Genomic DNA, 25,613 nt, shown 5'->3' on the forward strand with positions numbered 1-25,613 from the left:
TCAATCAAACCAAAACATGACCTAAAACCTGAGTCCAGAGTTTTTTCAGAACAGTTTTTATTGCCATTGTCATGAACAGGTTCAAACGAGGAGTTGTATGTTTTTGTTGTTTTGTTCAATGGCGCCATGTGAAACATAAACAACACATAACTTACATCAAAATAACATAAATACTATCGACCATAAAGGCACAAGCAGATTACAATAACATATGATAAAGCCAACAACAGCCTGAGTGTGTTTTCAGACGTGCTTTTCTTTTTTTCTGTTTGGAAATGAATCGTAATATTTCAGTGAATTTCTTGTATCTTTTCAACATAAATGTTGCACTGAAGTTTCATTTCCGGGACCGCGGCTCTAACCTTCAAAATAAAATCAATAATTTGACATTGTGACAGATTTGGCAGGACTTGTTTCCCCGTCCCCTCCCCAGAGCCTTACCCCGCCTGTGAGCGCTGATCTCCCGCTACAGTCCGCCCTGGGCCTCGCTCTGCCTCTGGAGCTCCTCTTCAGGCTCTTATTGTGAAAGGGCTGCCGTATCTACTTCCGGAGTCTTATCTCAGCGACGCACACGCTGCACTTGTTTATGTTGTTGTGTCTCTCCTTCGGACGCGGTTTGTCCTCAGACTGAAGCCGAGAATGAGCGCTCCGAAACGGCCTGGTCTGGCGCTGGTCCTCGGGCTGAGCGGCTTGTTCTGCTGCGGGATGTGCGCGTCTGTGCCCGGCTGCAGACTGCAGATCCCCCCGCACGAGGAGGTTAGTTTATACTCTAACTAACTAACTAACTAACTAACATTATAGTTATTATTATATAAGTGTATTACCTCAGGGAGAGCATACAGACTGCAGATCCCCCCGCACGAGGAGGTTAGTTTATACTCTAACTAAACTAACTAACCAACTAACTAACATTATAGTTATTATTATACAAGTGTATTACCTCAGGGAGAGCATACAGACTGCAGATCCCCCCGCACGAGGAGGTTAGTACTTTATACTCTAACTAAACTAACTAACTAACATTATAGTTATTATAATTACAGCATCTCAGGTCGACCCACAGCGGCTCAGTCACAGCGGCTCAGGACTAACACCTGAACACTCTTTTGTTGTGCTGACATTACACACTACATGTACATTGTGGCTCTAAGTTCACATTCTCACATTATTTATTCCATATATAAACATAATTAAATAAAGTACCATATTAAACTGCCATAGTTTATAGAAGTTTATTATAACTTCTTTAAGTTATTATATTTGGTTCTTGATTTTCTCTATATAAATGTGAAATAGTCTTATGATATTATATATAATATGAACATACTGTTTACATCTATATCATTTCATACTCCACTATAATCCACATTTTTACAATATTTCCTTTGTTTCATAAAAGTCCTGGTTATTTGGGTGACTTTCCTTGTATCTGTTATTTTCACATGGGGTTCACTTCAAAACAAAATAATAATAGATTTATACATTTGTGTTAACTTATCCCCTTAGTTGTTAATGGTACTTTTTACGTCTTCAGTAAAATGATATTGAAGTATCTGTTTCTGGAGTAAACATAATAGAGTAAATATTTCAGTGGCAAATGTTTCATTTTGATCAAATATAAAACCGTTTGTCTCCTTGTTCTTCCTTTACTTAATCATTTAGTTTTTCTGTATTTTAGTCAATTTCTCGATTTCCACAGGATTTTATGTCTTTTTTTCACACCATTTATGGCGCAATTGAAAATAAATGACATATTTGAAAGTAACGTTCCTGTTAGTGAACATGTGGGTGCTTCTCCCTCTGTCTGAGAGACGGTTTACAGACTTTATGTGGTTTGGTCTTTTAAAGCTCAGAGTTTGTTTGGTCTTTTAAAGCTCCGAGAGTTTGTTTGGTCTTTTAAAGCTCAGAGTTTGTTTGGTCTTTTAAAGCTCAGACAGTTTGTTTGGTCTTTTAAAGCTCAGACAGTTTGTTTGGTCTTTTAAAGCTCAGAGTTTGTTTGGTCTTTTAAAGCTCAGACAGTTTGTTTGGTCTTTTAAAGCTCAGAGTTTGTTTGGTCTTTTAAAGCTCAGTTTGTTTGGTCTTTTAAAGCTCAGAGTTTGTTTGGTCTTTTAAAGCTCAGAGAGTTTGTTTGGTCTTTTAAAGCTCAGAGTTTATTTGGTCTTTTAAAGCTCAGTTTGTTTGGTCTTTTAAAGCTCAGAGTTTGTTTGGTCTTTTAAAGCTCAGAGTTTGTTTGGTCTTTTAAAGCTCAGAGTTTTTTTGGTCTTTTAAAGCTCAGAGTTTGTTTGGTCTTTTAAAGCTCAGAGAGTTTGTTTGGTCTTTTAAAGCTCAGAGTTTGTTTGGTCTTTTAAAGCTCAGAGTTTGTTTGGTCTTTTAAAGCTCAGAGTTTGTTTGGTCTTTTAAAGCTCAGAGAGTTTGTTTGGTCTTTTAAAGCTCAGAGTTTGTTTGGTCTTTTAAAGCTCAGAGTTTTTTTGGTCTTTTAAAGCTCAGAGTTTGTTTGGTCTTTTAAAGCTCAGAGAGTTTGTTTGGTCTTTTAAAGCTCAGAGTTTGTTTGGTCTTTTAAAGCTCAGAGTTTGTTTGGTCTTTTAAAGCTCAGAGTTTTTTTGGTCTTTTAAAGCTCAGAGTTTGTTTGGTCTTTTAAAGCTCAGAGTTTGTTTGGTCTTTTAAAGCTCAGACAGTTTGTTTGGTCTTTTAAAGCTCAGAGAGTTTGTTTGGTCTTTTAAAGCTCAGAGTTTGTTTGGTCTTTTAAAGCTCAGAGTTTGTTTGGTTTTTTAAAGCTCAGAGTTTGTTTGGTCTTTTAAAGCTCCGAGAGTTTGTTTGGTCTTTTAAAGCTCAGAGTTTGTTTGGTTTTTTAAAGCTCAGAGTTTGTTTGGTCTTTTAAAGCTCACAGAGTTTGTTTGGTCTTTTAAAGCTCAGAGTTTGTTTGGTCTTTTAAAGCTCAGAGTTTGTTTGGTCTTTTAAAGCTCAGAGTTTGTTTGGCCTTTTAAAGCTCAGAGTTTGTTTGGTCTTTTAAAGCTCCGAGAGTTTCCATCAGCGGCGCTTTGTGAAAGTCACGTGTGAACATTTACATGATTTATTGTGAGCTCCTCTTTACTGTCGCTCCTGGAGGACTTTGACGTTTGACTTCAGTAAAACATGAGGTGGCGCTGAGTCCATGTCCTACAGCCTCACACTGAAGACTAACCCTAACCATGAAGGAAGATCTTCTGTAAAATGTTCTAAATCAAAGGTTTTTGCTGCACTTGGTCAGAGTTTTGTTGTTTCACCGCTTTTACCTTATTATAGTCTCTACTTTTTATTTCCACTCAGGTAAAAGTACGGCGGCGGACCTTCAGGTCTGGCATGTTTGAAGCTCAGGAGCCTCGTTTTAATGATGAACGGAACATGTTATAACTGTTGATTTCTCTGATTGTTGGGATGTTGTTCCGATCTTTTGAAGCTTTAAAAGAGAAAGCTGACTGAGTGGAATGACACGGTCTCCTCTGGATGTTCCTCTAGTGAGGCCACTGGTGTCGGACCTCACACTCAGAAAGAGGAGGAGGAACTTTAGTAGGAACACTTTACAGCAGTGGGAATATTTATAAAATACAGCTTTAATATAATGTTGATGATGAAGTCCATGTGTTTATTGATGATGTTGTGTTTATGTCGGTGCAGGTGGCCCGACACCTGCACCGCGTGGCCCATGTGGCCCGCGTGGCCCATGTGGCCCATGTGGCCCACCTGGCGCTGATGTCAATATGTGCATAATATAATGATGATGATGATGTGGTGCAGGTGGCCCGCGTGGCCCACATGGCCCACCTGGCGCTGATGTTCATATGTGCATAATATAATGATGATGATGATGTGGTGCAGGTGGCCCGCGTGGCCCGCTTCGTGGCCCACCTGTGCGACTGGGCCTCTCTGGCCACGATGTCGAGCCGTGAGCCGGTCGTGGGTCAGCCGTTCTCCAATGTGTTCTCCATCAGCGACGGCCCGACAGCCCAGAGCAGCGGGACGCCCTACCTGTACCTCACACCCATGGAGATCTCTGTGAAGGACCTACAGGTGAGACACGCCCCTACACACGCCCTACACACGCCCTACACACGCCCTACACACGCCCTAAACACGCCCTACACACGCCCTACACACGCCCTACCTGTACCTCACACCCATGGAGATCTCTGTGAAGGACCTACAGGTGAGACACGCCCCTACACACGCCCTACACACGCCCTACACATGCCCTACACACGCCCTACACACGCCCTACACACGCCCTACACACGCCCTACACACGCCCTACACACGCCCTACACACGCCCTACACACGCCCTACACACGCCCTACCTGTACCTCACACCCATGGAGATCTCTGTGAAGGACCTACAGGTGAGACACGCCCCCTACACACGCCCTACCTGTACCTCACACCCATGGAGATCTCTGTGAAGGACCTACAGGTGAGACACACGCCCTACACACGCCCTACACACGCCCTACACACGCCCTACACACGCCCTACACACGCCCTACACACGCCCCCTACACACGCCCTACCTGTACCTCACACCCATGGAGATCTCTGTGAAGGACCTACAGGTGAGACACGCCCCCTACACACGCCCTACCTGTACCTCACACCCATGGAGATCTCTGTGAAGGACCTACAGGTGAGACACGCCCCTACACACGCCCTACACACGCCCTACACATGCCCCACACACGCCCTACACACGCCCTACACACGCCCTACACACGCCCTACACACATGCCCTAAACATGCTCTACACACGCCCTACACACGCCCTACACACGCCCTACCTGTACCTCACACCCATGGAGATCTCTGTGAAGGACCTACAGGTGAGACACGCCCCCTACACACGCCCTACCTGTACCTCACACCCATGGAGATCTCTGTGAAGGACCTACAGGTGAGACACGCCCCCTACAGATGACACCACACACACCGGCTCACAAACCAAATGGATCAGTGTTAGATGTTCTAAGTAAGAAGTAACTTGAGTCTGGACTTGAACAGTGGCAGGTCAGTGGTGAGTTCCATAGTTTATGCCCTGATCGCCCTGATCGCCCCACTGCCCTGATCGCCCCACTGCCTGGACCGCCCCACTGCCTGGACCGCCCCACTGCCTGGACCGCCCCACTGCCTGGACCGCCCCACTGCCTGGACCGCCCCACTGCCTGGACCGCCCCACTGCCTGGACCGAGACCTGGGCACATCCGAACCATCTGAGAGGAGGAGCACAGGGCTCTGCATGGGTGGTGAATGGACAGAAGCTTGGACAGATATTGTGGGCCATTGGGGTTATGTGGGAGTGTCTGGATGTGACTGCATCGCACAGCATTGACTTGTTTGTCAAATTTCTGTGAGCTGAAATTTGAGAAACAAGTCATGATGATGTCACCCCCCCTCAAAAAAACTCTTCCTCACTCCTTTTCTTCCTCCTGCTCGGGTCCTCTCCCGTCGGCCTGGGAGCTTGAGGGTTCAGTATCTTTGCTGTTCCTAGAACTGCACTTTTCTGGACCGAGATGTCTGATGTATTTCCTCCTCCTGGCTCGGTCGTTCTCCACCACCTTTGGAGGTGTTTCCAGCCCATACTCTGCACAGATGTTCCTGTTCACTATGATACTCTGCACAGATGTTCCTGTTCACTATGATACTCTGCACAGATGTTCCTGTACACTATGATACTCTGCACAGATGTTCCTGTACACTATGATACTCTGCACAGATGTTCCTGTTCACTATGATACTCTGCACAGATGTTCCTGTTCACTATGATACTCTGCACAGATGTTCCTGTTCACTATGATACTCTGCACAGATGTTCCTGTACACTATGATACTCTGCACAGATGTTCCTGTACACTATACCAGCCACTTGGTTATGGCGCTCCATGTAAGCTTCTTACACCTTACACCCTGCAGTTATGATCTTACACCTGCAGTTATGTTCTTACACCTGCAGTTATGTTCTTACACCTGCAGTTATGATCTTACACCTGCAGTTATGTTCTTACACCTGCAGTTATGTTCTTACACCTGCAGTTATGATCTTACACCTGCAGTTATGTTCTTACACCTGCAGTGATGTTCTTACACCTGCAGTTATGATCTTACACCTGCAGTTATGATCTTACACCTGCAGTTATGTTCTTACACCTGCAGTTATGTTCTTACACCTGCAGTTATGATCTTACACCTGCAGTTATGTTCTTACACCTGCAGTGATGTTCTTACACCTGCAGTTATGATCTTACACCTGCAGTTATGTTCTTACACCTGCAGTGATGAGCCTCTGTGCTGTCCTTTAGTCCGGCTCTGTCCAGCCATTTGTAAGATTTCTTGATATCCGCCACTTCAGTTATGTTTCGGTGGTACCTCCCATGTAGGGGCCTGTCCTCCCATTATGGGACCTCGACCACCTCATCTTCTGTTCCCCATTGGCCATTGGAATCCAAAAGAAGATGTTCCCCCCACACCGGACTCTTCTTCCTGACACAGACCTGATCCTTCATAAGACACAGACACATGAGCCCCCTTCTAACCACTGAGCCCCCCTCTAACCACTGAGCCCCCCTCTAACCACTGAGCCACCCTCTAACCACTGAGCCCCCTCTAACCACTGAGCCCCCTCTAACCACTGAGCCCCCTCTAACCACTGAGCCACCCTCTAACCACTGAGCCACCCTCTAACCACTGAGCCCCCCTCTAACCACTGAGCCACCCTCTAACCACTGAGCCCCCTCTAACCACTGAGCCCCCTCTAACCACTGAGCCACCCTCTAACCACTGAGCCCCCTCTAACCACTGAGCCCCCTCTAACCACTGAGCCCCCCTCTAACCACTGAGCCCCCCTCTAACCACTGAGCCCCCTCTAACCACTGAGCCCCCCTCTAACCACTGAGCCCCCCTCTAACCACTGAGCCCCCCTCTAACCACTGAGCCACCCTCTAACCACTGAGCCCCCCTCTAACCACTGAGCCACCCTCTAACCACTGAGCCACCCTCTAACCACTGAGCCACCGTGTCCCGATCCGTCTGAGTCAGCGTTTCTTCCCGTGATCTGAACTTTATTTACGACTGTGCACTTTGTTCCATCAGCATTTCTCTGTGACTGTTTTTACTGTTTTTACTGTTTTTCCAGGTTTGTGTCATTTATGTAACTCTGACTCAGCAGATTATATCACACTGTGGGTCACATGACCCGCCCCTGACAGTACTGCACAGTCATGTACTGCACTGTCATGTACTGCACAGTCATGTACTGCACTGTCATGTACTGCACAGTCATGTACTGCACAGTCATGTACTGCAGTACATGACTGTGCAGTACATACATGTGAGATACTTTATCTCTGAACAAACTCTCAGACAGCGTTAAATATCAGTGAGTGAAGTTCTTCCAAAATAAAAGCTTTACACTTACTTCAACTGATACTTCAACATTTATATTTCTCCTAAAACTAAAGTGTCTTGTGTCACTTTGATGTTTGTTTTTCAGGTTGTCTGCAGTTCTATAGTAGTACATACATGTACTTCTATACAGTATTTAAAGTATTTGTCAGCTCAGTGGTTCTTTAAGACTAAATGTAATCAATCCACAATGATATGTGAAGTATCTGGTGTACAATGAGTACATGAAGTATCTGGTGTACAATGAGTACATGAAGTATTCTGTGTATTTTCAGGTCAGTCCCGTGTCCTCCATGTCCATGTCTCTGGCTCAGACTGATTATTGCAGAGACTCCGGATACGATCCTCAGAGCCCTTTGTGTGCTCACATCATCCTGTCCGGCTCAGTACTGCCCGTAAGTACTACTACTACAAATACTACTACAAATACTACTACTACTACATCATCCTGTCCGGCTCAGTACTGCCCGTAAGTACTACAAATACTACTACTACTACATCATCCTGTCCGGCTCAGTACTGCCCGTAAGTACTGCAAATACTACTACTACTACATCATCCTGTCCGGCTCAGTACTGCCTGTAAGTACTACAAATACTACTACTACTACATCATCCTGTCAGGCTCAGTACTGCCCGTAAGTACTGCAAATACTACTACTACTACATCATCCTGTCCGGCTCAGTACTGCCTGTAAGTACTACAAATACTACTACTACTACATCATCCTGTCAGGCTCAGTACTGCCCGTAAGTACTGCAAATACTACTACTACTACATCATCCTGTCAGGGTCAGTACTGCCCGTAAGTACTACAAATACTACTACTACTACTACATCATCCTGTCAGGGTCAGTACTGCCCGTAAGTACTACAAATACTACTACTACTACATCATCCTGTCAGGGTCAGTACTGCCCGTAAGTACTACAAATACTACTACTACTACATCATCCTGTCCGGCTCAGTACTGCCTGTAAGTACTACAAATACTACTACAAATACTACTACTACTACATCATCCTGTCAGGCTCAGTACTGCCTGTAAGTACTACAAATACTACTACTACTACATCATCCTGTCAGGCTCAGTACTGCCCGTAAGTACTACAAATACTACTACAAATACTACTACTACTACATCATCCTGTCCGGCTCAGTACTGCCCGTAAGTACTACAAATACTACTACTACTACATCATCCTGTCCGGCTCAGTACTGCCCGTAAGTACTACAAATACTACTACAAATACTACTACTACTACATCATCCTGTCAGGGTCAGTACTGCCCGTAAGTACTGCAAATACTACTACTACTACATCATCCTGTCAGGGTCAGTACTGCCTGTAAGTACTACAAATACTACTACTACTACATCATCCTGTCCGGCTCAGTACTGCCCGTAAGTACTACAAATACTACTACAAATACTACTACTACATCATCCTGTCAGGGTCAGTACTGCCCGTAAGTACTACAAATACTACTACTACTACTACATCATCCTGTCAGGCTCAGTACTGCCTGTAAGTACTACAAATACTACTACTACTACATCATCCTGTCCGGCTCAGTACTGCCCGTAAGTACTACAAATACTACTACAAATACTACTACTACCTCATCCTGTCAGGGTCAGTACTGCCTGTAAGTACTACAAATACTACTACTACTACATCATCCTGTCCGGCTCAGTACTGCCCGTAAGTACTACAAATACTACTACAAATACTACTACTACTACTACTACATCATCCTGTCAGGGTCAGTACTGCCTGTAAGTACTACAAATACTACTACTACTACATCATCCTGTCAGGGTCAGTACTGCCCGTAAGTACTGCAAATACTACTACTACTACTACTACATCATCCTGTCAGGGTCAGTACTGCCTGTAAGTACTACAAATACTACTACTACTACATCATCCTGTCAGGCTCAGTACTGCCCATAAGTACTACAAATACTACTACTACTACATCATCCTGTCAGGCTCAGTACTGCCTGTAAGTACTACAAATACAGGACCAGGTCACGGTCCTGGTCCTGGTCCTGGTCCTGGTCCAGGTCACGGTCCTGGTCCTGGTCCTGGTCCAGGTCCTGGTCCTGGTCCTGGTCCTGGTCCTGGTCCTGGTCCAGGTCACGGTCCTGGTCCTGGTCCTGGTCCTGGTCCTTGTCCAGGTCCTGGTCACGGTCCTGGTCCTGGTCCTGGTCCTGGTCCTGGTCCTGGTCCTGGTCCAGGTCCTGCTGATGTCACAGCTTGTGTCTTGTTGCAGGTGAACGGGTCGGAGGCGGACTTTGCAAAGAAGTCTCTGTTCAGTCGACACCCGGAGATGATGGACTGGCCTCAGGATCACGGCTGGTTCTTCGCCAAGTTCAACATCACCCTGGTAAAACCCGACCTAAAACCCGACCTAAAACATGACCAAAACCCGACCTAAAACCCGACCTAAAACCCGACCTAAAACCCGACCTGAAACCCGACCTAAAACCCGACCAAAAACCCGACCTAAAACCCGACCAAAAACCCGACCTAAAACCCGACCTTAACCCCACCAAAACCCGACCTAAAACCTGACCTAAAACCCGACCAAAACCCGACCAAAACCCACCAAAACCCGACCTAAAACCCGACCAAAACCCGACCTAAAACCCGACCAAAACCCGACCAAAACCCGACCTAAAACCCGACCAAAACCCGACCTAACCCGACCTAAAACCCGACCAAAAACCCGACCAAAAACCCGACCTAAAACCCACCAAAACCCGACCTAAAACCCGACCTAAAACCCGACCTAAAACCCACCAAAACCCGACCTAAAACCCGACCTAAAACCCGACCTAAAACCCGACCTAAAACCCCACCAAAAACCCGACCAAAACCCGACCTAAAACCCGACCAAAACCCCACCAAAACCCACCAAAACCCGACCTAAAACCCGACCTAAAACCCGACCTAAAACCCGACCTAAAACCCGACCTAAAACCCGACCAAAACCCGACCTAAAACCCGACCAAAACCCGACCTAAAACCCGACCTAAAACCCGACCAAAACCCGACCTAAAACCCGACCCAAAACCCGACCCAAAACCCGACCAAAACCCAACCTAAAACCCGACCTAAAACCCGACCTAAAACCCGACCAAAACCCCACCAAAACCCACCAAAACCCGACCTAAAACCCGACCTAAAACCCGACCTAAAACCCGACCTAAAACCCGACCTAAAACCCGACCAAAACCCGACCTAAAACCCGACCAAAACCCGACCTAAAACCCGACCTAAAACCCGACCAAAACCCGACCTAAAACCCGACCCAAAACCCGACCCAAAACCCGACCCAAAACCCGACCAAAACCCGACCCAAAACCCGACCCAAAACCCGACCCAAAACCCGACCCAAAACCCGACCTAAAACCCGACCCAAAACCCGACCAAAACCCGACTAAAACCCACCAAACCCGACCTAAAACCCGACCCAAAACCCGACCCAAAACCCGACCCAAAACCCGACCTAAAACCCGACCTAAAACCCGACCAAAACCCGACCAAAACCCGACCTAAAACCCGACCTAAAACCCGACCAAAACCCGACCTAAAACCCGACCGAAACCCGACCTAAAACCCACCAAAACCCGACCTAAAACCCGACCAAAACCCGACCTAAAACCCGACCAAAACCCGACCTAAAACCCACCAAAACCCGACCAAAACCCACCAAAACCCGACCAAAACCCGACCGAAACCCGACCTAAAACCCCACCAAAACCCGACCTAAAACCCGACCAAAACCCCACCAAAACCCGACCTAAAACCCGACCAAAACCCGACCCAAAACCCGACCCAAAACCCGACTAAAACCCGACCAAAACCCGACTAAAACCCGACCAAAACCCGACCTAAAACCCGACCCAAAACCCGACCAAAACCCGACTAAAACCCGACCAAAACCCGACCAAAACCCGACCTAAAACCCGACCTAAAACCCGACCAAAACCCGACCTAAAACCCGACCAAAACCCGACCTAAAACCCGACCAAAACCCCACCAAAACCCGACCAAAACCCGACCTAAAACCCGACCTAAAACCCGACCAAAACCCGACCTAAAACCCGACCTGAAACCCGACCTAAAACCCGACCAAAACCCGACCAAAACCCGACCAAAACCCGACCAAAACCCGACCTAAAACCCGACCTGAAACCCGACCTAAAACCTGACCTAAAACCCGACCTAAAACCCGACCAAAACCCGACGTAAAACCCGACCTAAAACCCGACCTAAAACCCGACCAAAACCCGACCTAAAACCCGACCAAAACCCCACCAAAACCCGACCTAAAACCCCACCAAAACCCCACCAAAACCCAACCTAAAACCCGACCAAAACCCGACCTAAAACCTGACCTAAAACCCGACCTAAAACCCCACCAAAACCCAACCTAAAACCCGACCTAAAACCCGACCAAAACCCGACCTAAAACCCGACCCAAAACCCGACCCAAAACCCGACCAAAACCCGAACCAAAACCCGACCCAAAACCCGACCCAAAACCCGACCCAAAACCCGACCTTAAACCCGACCTTAAACCCGACCAAAACCCGACTAAAACCCACCAAAACCCGACCAAAACCCCACCAAACCCGACCTAAAACCCGACCCAAAACCCGACCCAAAACCCGACCCAAAACCCGACCCAAAACCCGACCTAAAACCCGACCCAAAACCCGACCAAAACCCGACCAAAACCCGACCTAAAACCCGACCTAAAACCCGACCAAAACCCGACCTAAAACCCGACCAAAACCCGACCAAAACCCGACCGAAACCCGACCTAAAACCCCACCAAAACCCGACCAAAACCCGACCGAAACCCGACCCGAAACCCGACCAAAACCCGACCTAAAACCCCACCAAAACCCCACCAAAACCCCACCAAACCCGACCTAAAACCCGACCAAAACCCGACCAAAACCCGACCTGAAACCCGACTGAAACCCGACCAAAACCCGACCTAAAACCCGACCCAAACCCCACCAAAACCCGACCTAAAACCCGACCAAAACCCCACCAAAACCCGACCTAAAACCCGACCTAAAACCCGACCCAAAACCCGACCCAAAACCCGACCTAAAACCCGACCCAAAACCCGACCCAAAACCCGACCAAAACCCGACCAAAACCCGACCAAAACCCCACCAAACCCGACCTAAAACCCGACCCAAAACCCGACCCAAAACCCGACCTAAAACCCGACCAAAACCCGACCAAAACCCGACCTAAAACCCCACCAAAACCCCACCAAAACCCCACCAAAACCCGACCTAAAACCCGACCAAAACCCGACCAAAACCCGACCAAAACCCGACCTAAAACCCGACCAAAACCCGACCTAAAACCCGACCAAAACCCGACCTAAAACCCGACCAAAACCCACCAAAACCCGACCTAAAACCCGACCTAAAACCCGACCTAAAACCCGACCTAAAACCCCACCAAAAACCCAACCTAAAACCCGACCAAAACCCAACCTAAAACCCGACCAAAACCCGACCTAAAACCCGACCAAAACCCGACCTAAAACCCGACCTAAAACCCGACCAAAACCCGACCTAAAACCCGACCCAAAACCCGACCCAAAACCCGACCCAAAACCCGACCAAAACCCGACCCAAAACCCGACCCAAAACCCGACCCAAAACCCGACCCAAAACCCGACCTAAAACCCGACCCAAAACCCGACCAAAACCCGACTAAAACCCACCAAACCCGACCTAAAACCCGACCCAAAACCCGACCCAAAACCCGACCCAAAACCCGACCTAAAACCCGACCTAAAACCCGACCAAAACCCGACCAAAACCCGACCTAAAACCCGACCTAAAACCCGACCAAAACCCGACCTAAAACCCGACCTAAAACCCGACCAAAACCCGACCGAAACCCGACCTAAAACCCACCAAAACCCGACCTAAAACCCACCAAAACCCGACCAAAACCCACCAAAACCCGACCAAAACCCGACCGAAACCCGACCTAAAACCCCACCAAAACCCGACCTAAAACCCGACCAAAACCCCACCAAAACCCACCAAAACCCGACCTAAAACCCGACCAAAACCCGACCCAAAACCCGACCCAAAACCCGACCCAAAACCCGACCTAAAACCCGACCCAAAACCCGACCAAAACCCGACTAAAACCCACCAAAACCCGACCAAAACCCCACCAAAACCCGACCCAAAACCCGACCTAAAACCCGACCTAAAACCCGACCAAAACCCGACCAAAACCCGACCTAAAACCCGACCAAAACCCGACCAAAACCCGACCTAAAACCCGACCCAAAACCCGACCCAAAACCCGACCCAAAACCCGACCCAAAACCCGACCCTAAACCCGACCCAAAACCCGACCAAAACCCGACTAAAACCCACCAAAACCCGACCAAAACCCCACCAAACCCGACCTAAAACCCGACCCAAAACCCGACCCAAAACCCGACCCAAAACCCGACCTAAAACCCGACCAAAACCCGACCTAAAACCCGACCTAAAACCCGACCAAAACCCGACCTAAAACCCAACCAAAACCCGACCAAAACCCGACCGAAACCCGACCTAAAACCCCACCAAAACCCGACCAAAACCCGACCGAAACCCGACCCGAAACCCGACCAAAACCCGACCAAAACCCGACCTAAAACCCCACCAAAACCCGACCAAAACCCCACCAAACCCGACCTAAAACCCGACCAAAACCCGACCGAAACCCGACCTAAAACCCGACTGAAACCCGACCCGAAACCCGACCAAAACCCGACCTAAAACCCGACCCAAACCCCACCAAAACCCGACCTAAAACCCGACCTAAAACCCGACCCAAAACCCGACCCAAAACCCGACCTAAAACCCGACCCAAAACCCGACCAAAACCCGACCAAAACCCGACCAAAACCCCACCAAACCCGACCTAAAACCCGACCCAAAACCCGACCCAAAACCCGACCCAAAACCCGACCCAAAACCCGACCTAAAACCCGACCTAAAACCCGACCAAAACCCGACCAAAACCCGACCAAAACCCGACCAAAACCCGACCAAAACCCGACCAAAACCCGACCTAAAACCCCACCAAAACCCCACCAAAACCCGACCAAACCCGACCTAAAACCCGACCAAAACCCGACCAAAACCCGACCAAAACCCGACCAAAACCCGACCTAAAACCCGACCTAAAACCCGACCCAAAACCCGACCTAAAACCCGACCCAAAACACGACCTAAAACCCGACCCAAAACCCGACCAAAACCCGACCAAAACCCCACCAAACCCGACCTAAAACCCGACCCAAAACCCGACCCAAAACCCGACCCAAAACCCGACCCAAAACCCGACCTAAAACCCGACCAAAACCCGACCAAAACCCGACCAAAACCCGACCAAAACCCGACCAAAACCCGACCAAAACCCGACCTAAAACCCCACCAAAACCCCACCAAAACCCGACCAAAACCCGACTAAAACCCGACCAAAACCCGACCAAAACCCCACCAAACCCGACCTAAAACCCGACCCAAAACCCGACCTAAAACCCGACCTAAAACCTGACCCAAAACCCGACCTAAAACCCGACCTAAAACCCGACCAAAACCCGACCAAAACCCGACCAAAACCCGACCGAAACCCGACCGAAACCCGACCTAAAACCCCACCAAAACCCGACCAAAACCCGACCAAACCCGACCTAAAACCCGACCAAAACCCGACCAAAACCCGACCAAAACCCGACCAAAACCCGACCTAAAACCCGACTGAAACCCGACCCGAAACCCGACCCGAAACCCGACCAAAACCCGACCTAAAACCCGACCTAAAACCCGACCGAAACCCGACCAAAACCCGACCTAAAACCCGACCAAAACCCGACCAAAACCCGACCAAAACCCGACCAAAACCCGACCTAAAACCCGACTGAAACCCGACCCAAAACCCGACCAAAACCCGACCAAAACCCCACCTAAAACCCGACCAAAACCCCACCAAAACCCGACCTATAACCCGACCTAAAACCCGACCAAAACCCCACCAAAACCCGACCTAAAACCCGACCTAATACCCGACCAAAACCCGACCCAAAACCCGACCCAAAACCCGACCAAAACCCGACCCAAAACCCGACCTAAAACCCGACGTAAAACCCGACTGAAACCCGACCCGAAACCCGACCCAAAACCCGACCCAAAACCCGACCAAAACCCGACCAAAACCCGACTAAAACCCGACCAAAACCCGACCAAAACCCCACCAAACCCGACCTAAAACCCGACCCAAAACCCCACCAAACCCGACCTAAAACCCGACCCAAAACCCGACCTAAAACCCGACGTAAAACCCGACCAAAACCCACCAAAACCCACCAAAACCCACCAAAACCCGACCTAAAACCCGACCAAAACCCGACCAAAACCCCACCAAAACCCGACCTAAAACCCGACCAAAACCCGACCTAAAACCCACCAAAACCCGACCTAAAACCCGACCAAAACCCGACCTAAAACCCGACCTAAAACCCGACCAAAACCCGACCAAAACCCGACCTAAAACCCACCAAAACCCCACCAAAACCCGACCAAAACCCCACCAAAACCCGACCAAAACCCGACCAAAACCCGACCAAAACCCGACCAAAACCCGACCTAAAACCCACCAAAACCCCACCAAAACCCCACCAAAACCTGACCTAAAACCCGACCAAAACCCGACCCAAAACCCGACCCAAAACCCGACCCAAAACCCGACCCAAAACCCGACCCAAAACCCGACCCAAAACCCGACCTAAAACCCGACCAAAACCCGACCAAAACCCGACCTAAAACCCGACCAAAACCCGACCTAAAACCCGACCTAAAACCCGACTGAAACCCGACCCGAAACCCGACCCGAAACCCGACCAAAACCCGACCTAAAACCCGACCTAAAACCCGACCGAAACCCGACCCGAAACCCGACCCAAAACCCGACCAAAACCCACCAAAACCCGACCTAAAACCCGACCAAAACCCCACCAAAACCCGACCTAAAACCCGACCTAAAACCCGACCAAAACCCCACCAAAACCCGACCTAAAACCCGACCAAAACCCGACCCAAAACCCGACCCAAAACCCGACGTAAAACCCGACTGAAACCCGACCCGAAACCCGACCCAAAACCCGACCAAAACCCGACCAAAACCCGACCTAAAACCCGACTGAAACCCGACCCGAAACCCGACCCGAAACCCGACCAAAACCCGACCTAAAACCCGACCTAAAACCCGACCGAAACCCGACCCGAAACCCGACCCAAAACCCGACCAAAACCCACCAAAACCCGACCTAAAACCCGACCTAAAACCCGACCAAAACCCCACCAAAACCCGACCTAAAACCCGACCTAAAACCCGACCCAAAACCCGACCCAAAACCCGACCTAAAACCCGACCTAAAACCCGACCAAAACCCCACCAAAACCCGACCAAAACCCGACCCAAAACCCGACCCAAAACCCGACCCAAAACCCGACCTAAAACCCGACGTAAAACCCGACGTAAAACCCGACCAAAACCCCACCAAACCCGACCTAAAACCCGACCAAAACCCGACCCAAAACCCGACCAAAACCCCACCAAACCCGACCTAAAACCCGACCCAAAACCCGACCTAAAACCCGACCCAAAACCCGACCTAAAACCCGACGTAAAACCCGACCAAAACCCACCAAAACCCGACCAAAACCCACCAAAACCCGACCTAAAACCCGACCAAAACCCGACCAAAACCCCACCAAAACCCGACCTAAAACCCGACCAAAACCCGACCAAAACCCCACCAAAACCCCACCAAAACCCCACCAAAACCCGACCAAAACCCCACCAAAACCCGACCTAAAACCCACCAAAACCCGACCAAAACCCACCAAAACCCGACCAAAACCCACCAAAACCCCACCAAAACCCGACCTAAAACCCGACCAAAACCCGACCAAAACCCCACCAAAACCCCACCAAAACCCGACCAAAACCCGACCTAAAACCCGACCAAAACCCCACCAAAACCCGACCCTCACTTTAGTGGCGTTTCCACAGGAGCAGAGTGGGACCGCTGCGGTCGCAAAGGGGGGCAAACACAAGGGCTGAAAGGGGCTGGGTCTGGGGCTGAACGGGTCTGGGGCTGAAGGGGTCTGGGGCTAAAGGGGCTGGGGCTGATGGGGCTGGGTCTGGGGCTGAAGGGGTCTGGGGCTGAAGGGGGCTGGGTCTGGGGCTGGGTCTGGGGCTGAAGGGGTCTGGGGCTGAAGGGGGCTGGGTCTGGGGCTGGGTCTGGGGCTGAAGGGGTCTGGGGCTAAAGGGGCTGGGGCTGAAGGGGGCTGGGGCTGAAGGGGTCGGGCTGGGGCTGAAGGGGTCTAATCTTTCAGTTGGCCAGGCTGGGACAGTACAGTCTGTTAAAAACTCCCATGTCTCACGTAAAGCGCTTTGTGACTCTGTCTGTGACTCCGTGACTCTGTCTGTGACTCTGTGACTCTGTCTGTGACTCTGTGACTCTGTCTGTGACTCTGTGACTCTGTCTGTGACTCTGTGACTCTGTCTGTGACTCTGTGACTCTGTGACTCTGTGACTCTGTCTGTGACTCTGTCTGTGACTCTGTCTGTGACTCTGTCTGTGACTCTGTGACTCTGTGACTCTGTCTGTGACTCTGTGACTCTGTGACTCTGTCTGTGACTCTGTGACTCTGTGACTCTGTCTGTGACTCTGTCTGTGACTCTGTCTGTGACTCTGTGACTCTGTGACTCTGTCTGTGACTCTGTGACTCTGTCTGTGACTCTGTGACTCTGTGACTCTGTCTGTGACTCTGTGACTCTGTGACTCTGTCTGACTCTGTCTGTGACTCTGTGACTCTGTGACTCTGTGACTCTGTCTGTGACTCTGTGACTCTGTCTGTGACTCTGTGACTCTGTCTGTGACTCTGTCTGTGACTCTGACTCTGTCTGTGACTCTGTCTGTGACTCTGTCTGTGACTCTGACTCTGTCTGTGACTCTGTCTGTGACTCTGTGACTCTGTCTGTGACTCTGTGACTCTGTCTGTGACTCTGTCTGACTCTGTCTGTGACTCTGTGACTCTGTCTGTGACTCTGTGACTCTGACTGTGACTCTGTCTGTGACTCTGTCTGTGACTCTGTGACTCTGTCTGTGACTCTGTCTGTGACTCTGTGACTCTGTGACTCTGTGACTCTGTCTGTGACTCTGTGACTCTGTGACTCTGTGACTCTGTGACTCTGTCTGTGACTCTGTCTGTGACTCTGTCTGTGACTCTGTCTGTGACTCTGTGACTCTGTGACTCTGTCTGTGACTCTGTGACTCTGTCTGTGACTCTGTCTGTGACTCTGTGACTCTGTGACTCTGTCTGTGACTCTGTGACTCTGTCTGTGACTCTGTCTGTGACTCTGTGACTCTGTCTGTGACTCTGTCTGTGACTCTGTCTGTGACTCTGTCTGTGACTCTGTGACTCTGTCTGTGACTCTGTGACTCTGTGACTCTGTCTGCAACTCTGTCTGTGACTCTGTGACTCTGTCTGTGACTCTGTGACTCTGTGACTCTGTCTGTGACTCTGTGACTCTGTCTGTGACTCTGTGACTCTGTCTGTGACTCTGTCTGTGACTCTGTCTGTGACTCTGTCTGTGACTCTGTGACTCTGTGACTCTGTGACTCTGTGACTCTGTCTGTGACTCTGTCTGTGACACTGACTCTGTCTCTGACTCTGTCTGTGACTCTGTGACTCTGTCTGTGACTCTGACTGTGACTCTGTGACTCTGTGACTCTGTCTGTGACTCTGTGACTCTGTCTGTGACTCTGTGACTCTGTCTGTGACTCTGTGACTCTGTGACTCTGTCTGTGACTCTGTGACTCTGTCTGTGACTCTGTCTGTGACTCTGTCTGTGACTCTGTCTGTGACTCTGTCTGTGACTCTGTGACTCTGTCTGTGACTCTGTCTGTGACTCTGTGACTCTGTCTGTGACTCTGTCTGTGACTCTGTGACTCTGTGACTCTGTGACTCTGTCTGTGACTCTGTGACTCTGTGACTCTGTCTGTGACTCTGTGACTCTGTCTGTGACTCTGTGACTCTGTGACTCTGTGACTCTGTGACTCTGTGACTCTGTGACTCTGTGACTCTGTGACTCTGTCTGTGACTCTGTGACTCTGTGACTCTGTGACTCTGTGACTCTGTGACTCTGTGACTCTGTCTGTGACTCTGTGACTCTGTGACTCTGTCTGTGACTCTGTCTGTGACTCTGTGACTCTGTGACTCTGTGACTCTGTCTGTGACTCTGTCTGTGACTCTGTCTGTGACTCTGTCTGTGACTCTGTGACTCTGTGACTCTGTGACTCTGTCTGTGACTCTGTCTGTGACTCTGTCTGTGACTCTGTGACTCTGTGACTCTGTGACTCTGTCTGTGACTCTGTGACTCTGTGACTCTGTCTGTGACTCTGTCTGTGACTCTGTGACTCTGTGACTCTGTGACTCTGTCTGTGACTCTGTGACTCTGTCTGTGACTCTGTGACTCTGTGACTCTGTGACTCTGTCTGTGACTCTGTGACTCTGTCTGTGACTCTGTGACTCTGTGACTCTGTGACTCTGTCTGTGACTCTGTGACTCTGTCTGTGACTCTGTGACTCTGTGACTCTGTGACTCTGTGACTCTGTCTGTGACTCTGTGACTCTGTGACTCTGTCTGTGACTCTGTGACTCTGTCTGTGACTCTGTGACTCTGTGACTCTGTGACTCTGTCTGTGACTCTGTCTGTGACTCTGTGACTCTGTGACTCTGTGACTCTGTGACTCTGTCTGTGACTCTGTCTGTGACTCTGTCTGTCTCCCCTGTTCCTCTCCAGTCCAGCTTTTAGATTGGGGTAAAACTAATGAATCTCCTCCTAATGGGCACAATAACTGTTAACCCGGCGCTTAAAGACTCAGCTGGTTTGGAGGAAACAAATAAAGACGGGCTTTATCAGAGTCTATTTTGTTAATTAGTTTTACTTCTTTTTTTTTTCATGTTGCTGTTCACGAAAGTAAAGACTTAATATAGACTAATTACATAAGTCTAGTAGACGAGTGTCTCCCCTAGTGGCCAAAACTAATAACTTACAAATATAAATGAAAACAAATGTTGTTTAATGTCACTGATTTGCATATTAATGAGGCTGGTCTAGTGTTGATGGATGAGGAACTGGTTCTGACCCGGTTCTGACCTGGTTTCTTTAGTTCTGACCCGGTTCTGACCCGGTTTGTCCAGTTCTGACCCGGTTTCTTTAGTTCTCACCCAGTTCTGACCCGGTTTCTTTAGTTCTGACCCGATTCTGGCCCGTTTGTCCAGTTCTGACCCGGTTTCTTTAGTTCTGACCCAGTTCTGACCCGGTTCTGACCCGGTTCTGGCCCGGTTCTGGCCCGTTTGTCCAGTTCTGACCCGTTCTGGCCCGGTTCTGGCCCGTTTGTCCAGTTCTTCCTCAGTTGTGACCCTTTTCTCTGCTGCAGGTCTGGGTGCTGGATTACTTCGGGGGGGTGAAGACTGTGAGTCCAGACGAATATTTTCAAGCGTCTCCGGAGGAAAACAGGAAGTACTGGCCCTGAAGAGGAAGTGCTGAGGCATGATGGGAACTGGAGTCTTTCTGATGGACTGATGTGTCTTTACATTAATATATTCTCTCTTTCTGATGTGATCTTTGTGTCTTTGGAGGAAAAAACTGAATCATTTCTTTGGATTTTAAGACTTTTCTTTGTTTTTTGAACTCTCTCTTTTTGCTGTGACTTTATTTTTATAGAAAATAAAAGTGTGTTTGTTGGGAGTGGCTCAGATGAAGAGAGTAACATAATAAAGGTGATTCTAAACGAGTGTCTTTGTCTCTGCTCGCGCTCATTCGGTTTTGTCGGTTTCCTGCTGCTCTGGGTTTTCGACACCTGCTTCACCACTTCCTGTTTCAGAGCTTCCATCAGTCTCTCAGTTTGTCTCAGTTTCTCGTTTCATCGAAGCCTCTGCAGCTTCAGCGACGACTCGTCTGCGACAAAACGGACAAAAAACCTGCAACAAGTTCAACTAAACTCAGTGAGTAACGTTTATTTTCTCTAAATGTGTCAAATACTTATGATTCTACATTGGAACAACTGTTTTTATGAAAACACACATGAACTAAAGGTTTGGTTCAACCACATTTTCTACAGTTCGTCTTTACCCAAATCTAAAAAAACGTGGCAAAAGAGCCACAAAAATGTGCTGCAAAAATGAGATGGAAAATGAACAATAACCAAAAGAGACAAAACACGACAAAAAGAGACAAAACACGACTAAAGAGACAAAACACGACTAAAGAGACAAAACACGACAAAAAGAGACAAAACACGACTAAAGAGACAAAACACGACTAAAGAGACAAAACACGACTAAAAGAGACAAAACACGACAAAAAGAGACAAAACACGACTAAAGAGACAAAACACGACTAAAGAGACAAAACACGACAAAAAGAGACAAAACACGACTAAAGAGCAATGAACAAATCAACAAGGAAGCCACGAACGAGCCACAAACGAGCCATGAAGACGGGTTAGTTTTGTAGATCTTAGCTTTCAAATGCCGTTGTCCTTTTACATTTGGGTAAAGCTGGTTTAAAGTGGGAGTTAAGAGGTTAAACTAAACCTGAACTTTGTTCATATTGATTCAAAATCTTTGAAAACGACAGAAAGGAAGTGACTAAACTCCTCCAGCTCCGCTAAAAACAACCGTCATCGTTTACGGAGTCTTACAGGCTCTCAGTCGTCCAGGAGTGACTAAACTCACAGGCTCTCAGTCGTCCAGGAGTGACTGAACTTACAGGCTCTCAGTCGTCCAGGAGTGACTGAACTTACAGGCTCTCAGTCGTCCAGAAGTGACTGAACTTACAGGCTCTCAGTCGTCCAGGAGTGACTAAACTCACAGGCTCTCAGTCGTCCAGGAGTGACTGAACTTACAGGCTCTCAGTCGTCCAGGAGTGACTGAACTTACAGGCTCTCAGTCGTCCAGGAGTGACTGAACTTACAGGCTCTCAGTCGTCCAGAGGCGACTAAACTTACAGGCTCTCAGTCGTCCAGGAGTGACTGAACTCACAGGCTCTCAGTCGTCCAGGAGTGACTGAACTCACAGGCTCTCAGTCGTCCAGGAGTGACTGAACTTACAGGCTCTCAGTCGTCCAGGAGTGACTGAACTTACAGGCTCTCAGTCGTCCAGGAGTGACTGAACTTACAGGCTCTCAGTCGTCCAGGAGTGACTGAACTTACAGGCTCTCAGTCGTCCAGGAGTGACTGAACTCACAGGCTCTCAGTCGTCCAGGAGTGACTGAACTCACAGGCTCTCAGTCGTCCAGGAGTGACTGAACTTACAGGCTCTCAGTCGTCCAGAAGTGACTGAACTTACAGGCTCTCAGTCGTCCAGGAGTGACTGAACTTAGACTCTCAGTCGTCCAGGAGTGACTGAACTTACAGGCTCTCAGTCGTCCAGAGGCGACACATCTTATCTTAAAGACACAGCAGAGTCTGTTCAGTTCAGCTTTACTCCATTGGAAATAAAACAACGGCTCAGCGATAACTCTTTGCAGCTAAATACAGGCAAAACGGAAACCCTGGTAATCACACCTGATGATTCAGTTCCAGGGATTAAACAGTTCCTGGGTGACTTAGGCCAGTCTGCGAAACCGAGCCTTCGAAACTTGGGAGTTATTTTTGACAAAGACATGTCATTAGTGCAGCACTGTGAGCAGCTAACCAGGAACTGCTTCTTTCAACTGAGGAACATCTCTAAACTTAGGAATATGGTCTCACGTAATGATTTGGAGCTGATCATCCATGCATTTGTGTCTTCACGTTTAGACGACTGTAACGGTTTGTTTTCATGTCTTAACAAGAAGGAGCTTCTCGACTGCAATCAGTGCAAAACTCTGCAGTGAGAATTCAGGAGGACCCACATATCTGCTATTTTAAAACAGCTTCATCGGCTGCCAGTGTCTTTTAGGATCAAGTTTAAAGTTCTGGTTCTAGCCTTCAGAGCCGTGCAGGGTCAGGCTCCTCCTTATGTCAGTGCTCTGGTCCAGCCTGACTCCCTGTGAGGCTCTGAGGTCTGAGGATCAGGCTCCTTCTTATATCAGTGCTCTGGTCCAGCCTGACTCCCTGTGAGGCTCTGAGGTCTGAGGATCAGGCTCCTTCTTATCTCAGTGCTCTGGTTCAGCCTTACACCCTGTGAGGCTCTGAGGTCTGAGGATCAGGCTCCTTCTTATCTCAGTGCTCTGGTCCAGCCTGACACCTGTGAGGCTCTGAGGTCTGAGGATCAGGCTCCTCCTTATCTCAGTGCTCTGGTCCAGCCTGACACCTGTGAGGCTCTGAGGTCTGAGGATCAGGCTCCTCCTTATCTCAGTGCTCTGGTCCAGCCTGACACCTGTGAGGCTCTGAGGTCTGAGGATCAGGCTCCTCCTTATCTCAGTGCTCTGGTCCAGCCTGACACCCCTGTGAGGCTCTGAGGTCTGAGGGTCAGGCTCCTCCTTATCTCAGTGCTCTGGTCCAGCCTGACACCTGTGAGGCTCTGAGGTCTGAGGATCAGGCTCCTCCTTATCTCAGTGCTCTGGTCCAGCCTGACACCCCTGTGAGGCTCTGAGGTCTGAGGGTCAGGCTCCTCCTTATCTCAGTGCTCTGGTCCAGCCTTACACCCTGTGAGGCTCTGAGGTCTGTGGATCAGAATCTGCTAAAGGTTCCTCGTACAAGTTTTCGTACTAGAGGCGACCGATCCTTCCAGGCTGTTGCTCCAGGCTCTGGAATGATCTTCTATTGACTCTGTTGATTCTTTCAAAAGTGAACTTAAGACACATTTATTTGTTCAAGCTTTTAATGAGCTACTTTTGGGCTGCTGTGATTTCTGTGTTGTTTTGACCCCTTTTATATTGTTTGTAATTTCTGCTTTAACTGTGTTGTGAAGCACTTTGTGGCCTTTGCCTGTGAAAGGTGCTGTATAAATAAAGATTACTTAGTACTTACCCAAATCTAAAAGCTTCTAGACGCCTCGTCTGAAAAGTTGATTTAAAGGGATGTTTTTCCTCACAGGGTTAGATTTAAAGGGATGTTTTTCCTCAGGGTTAAATTTAAAGGGATGTTTTTCCTCACAGGGTTAGATTTAAAGGGATGTTTTTCCTCAGGGTTAGATTTAAAGGGATGTTTTTCCACAGGGTTAGATTTAAAGGGATGTTTTTCCTCAGGGTTAGATTTAAAGGGATGTTTTTCCTCACAGGGTTTGATTTAAAGGGATGTTTTTCCACAGGGTTAGATTTAAAGGGATGTTTTTCCTCAGGGTTAGATTTAAAGGGATGTTTTTTCTCACAGGGTTAGATTTAAAGGGATGTTTTTCCTCAGGGTTAGATTTAAAGGGATGTTTTTCCTCACAGGGTTAGATTTAAAGGGATGTTTTTCCTCAGGGTTAGATTTAAAGGGATGTTTTTCCTCACAGGGTTAGATTTAAAGGGATGTTTTTCCTCACAGGGTTAGATTTAAAGGGATGTTTTTCACAGGGTTAGATTTAAAGGGATGTTTTTCCTCACAGGGTTAGATTTAAAGGGATGTTTTTCCTCAGGGTTAGATTTAAAGGGATGTTTTTCCTCACAGGGTTAGATTTAAAGGGATGTTTTTCCTCAGGGTTAGATTTAAAGGGATGTTTTTCCTCACAGGGTTAGATTTAAAGGGATGTTTTTCCTCAGGGTTAGATTTAAAGGGATGTTTTTCCTCACAGGGTTAGATTTAAAGGGATGTTTTTCCTCAGGGTTAGATTTAAAGGGATGTTTTTCCTCACAGGGTTAGATTTAAAGGGATGTTTTTCCTCAGTGATGCCGCTCTATTGTTCGGGTTCAGGTTTTTCATTGCGTTTCGTCACATCCTCATTTACGTCTCGTTCTGTCTCCATTTTGACGCCTTTTTCCAGAAGCTTTTAGATTTGGGTAAAGCTGAACTGGGGAAAATGTGCTGGGTTCAGGGGGGGTTACATCACCGTGTTTAGTCTTGACTCTGGGGTTCTGTTCCTTGTTTACAGCTCGCCCCCTGCAGGAGAACGTCAGCACGGCTGCGGCCCGAGTCCTGCGAGTATCTGTGG

At 48.5% G+C, this 25,613-nt stretch overlaps 1 protein-coding gene across 1 annotated transcript; it reads left to right on the plus strand.

Moving 5' to 3' along the window:
• Window positions 1-553: 553 nt before the first annotated feature.
• creg1 (cellular repressor of E1A-stimulated genes 1) lies at window positions 554-21,154 on the plus strand. Its single transcript, XM_079583244.1, has 5 exons — window positions 554-756; window positions 3,856-4,047; window positions 7,699-7,818; window positions 9,703-9,816; window positions 20,993-21,154. Exons 1-5 carry the CDS (start codon window positions 640-642, stop codon window positions 21,086-21,088), a joined length of 639 nt encoding a protein of 212 aa, XP_079439370.1. The 5' UTR covers window positions 554-639; the 3' UTR covers window positions 21,089-21,154.
• The last annotated feature ends 4,459 nt before the right edge of the window (window positions 21,155-25,613 follow it).

This window comes from Gobius niger (genome assembly GCF_951799975.1).
Source record: "Gobius niger genome assembly, contig: SCAFFOLD_121, whole genome shotgun sequence".
NCBI lineage: Eukaryota > Metazoa > Chordata > Actinopteri > Gobiiformes > Gobiidae > Gobius > Gobius niger.

Excerpts from the sequence above, each read along its gene's own strand:
- creg1 (XM_079583244.1), top strand. The coding sequence starts at position 640 with ATGAGCGCTCCGAAACGGCCTGGTCTGGCGCTGGTCCTCGGGCTGAGC. Across the intron at positions 757-3,855 it reads AGATCCCCCCGCACGAGGAG|GTGGCCCGCGTGGCCCGCTT; the intron begins GTTAGTTTATAC and ends GATGTGGTGCAG. Across the intron at positions 9,817-20,992 it reads CCAAGTTCAACATCACCCTG|GTCTGGGTGCTGGATTACTT; the intron begins GTAAAACCCGAC and ends TCTCTGCTGCAG.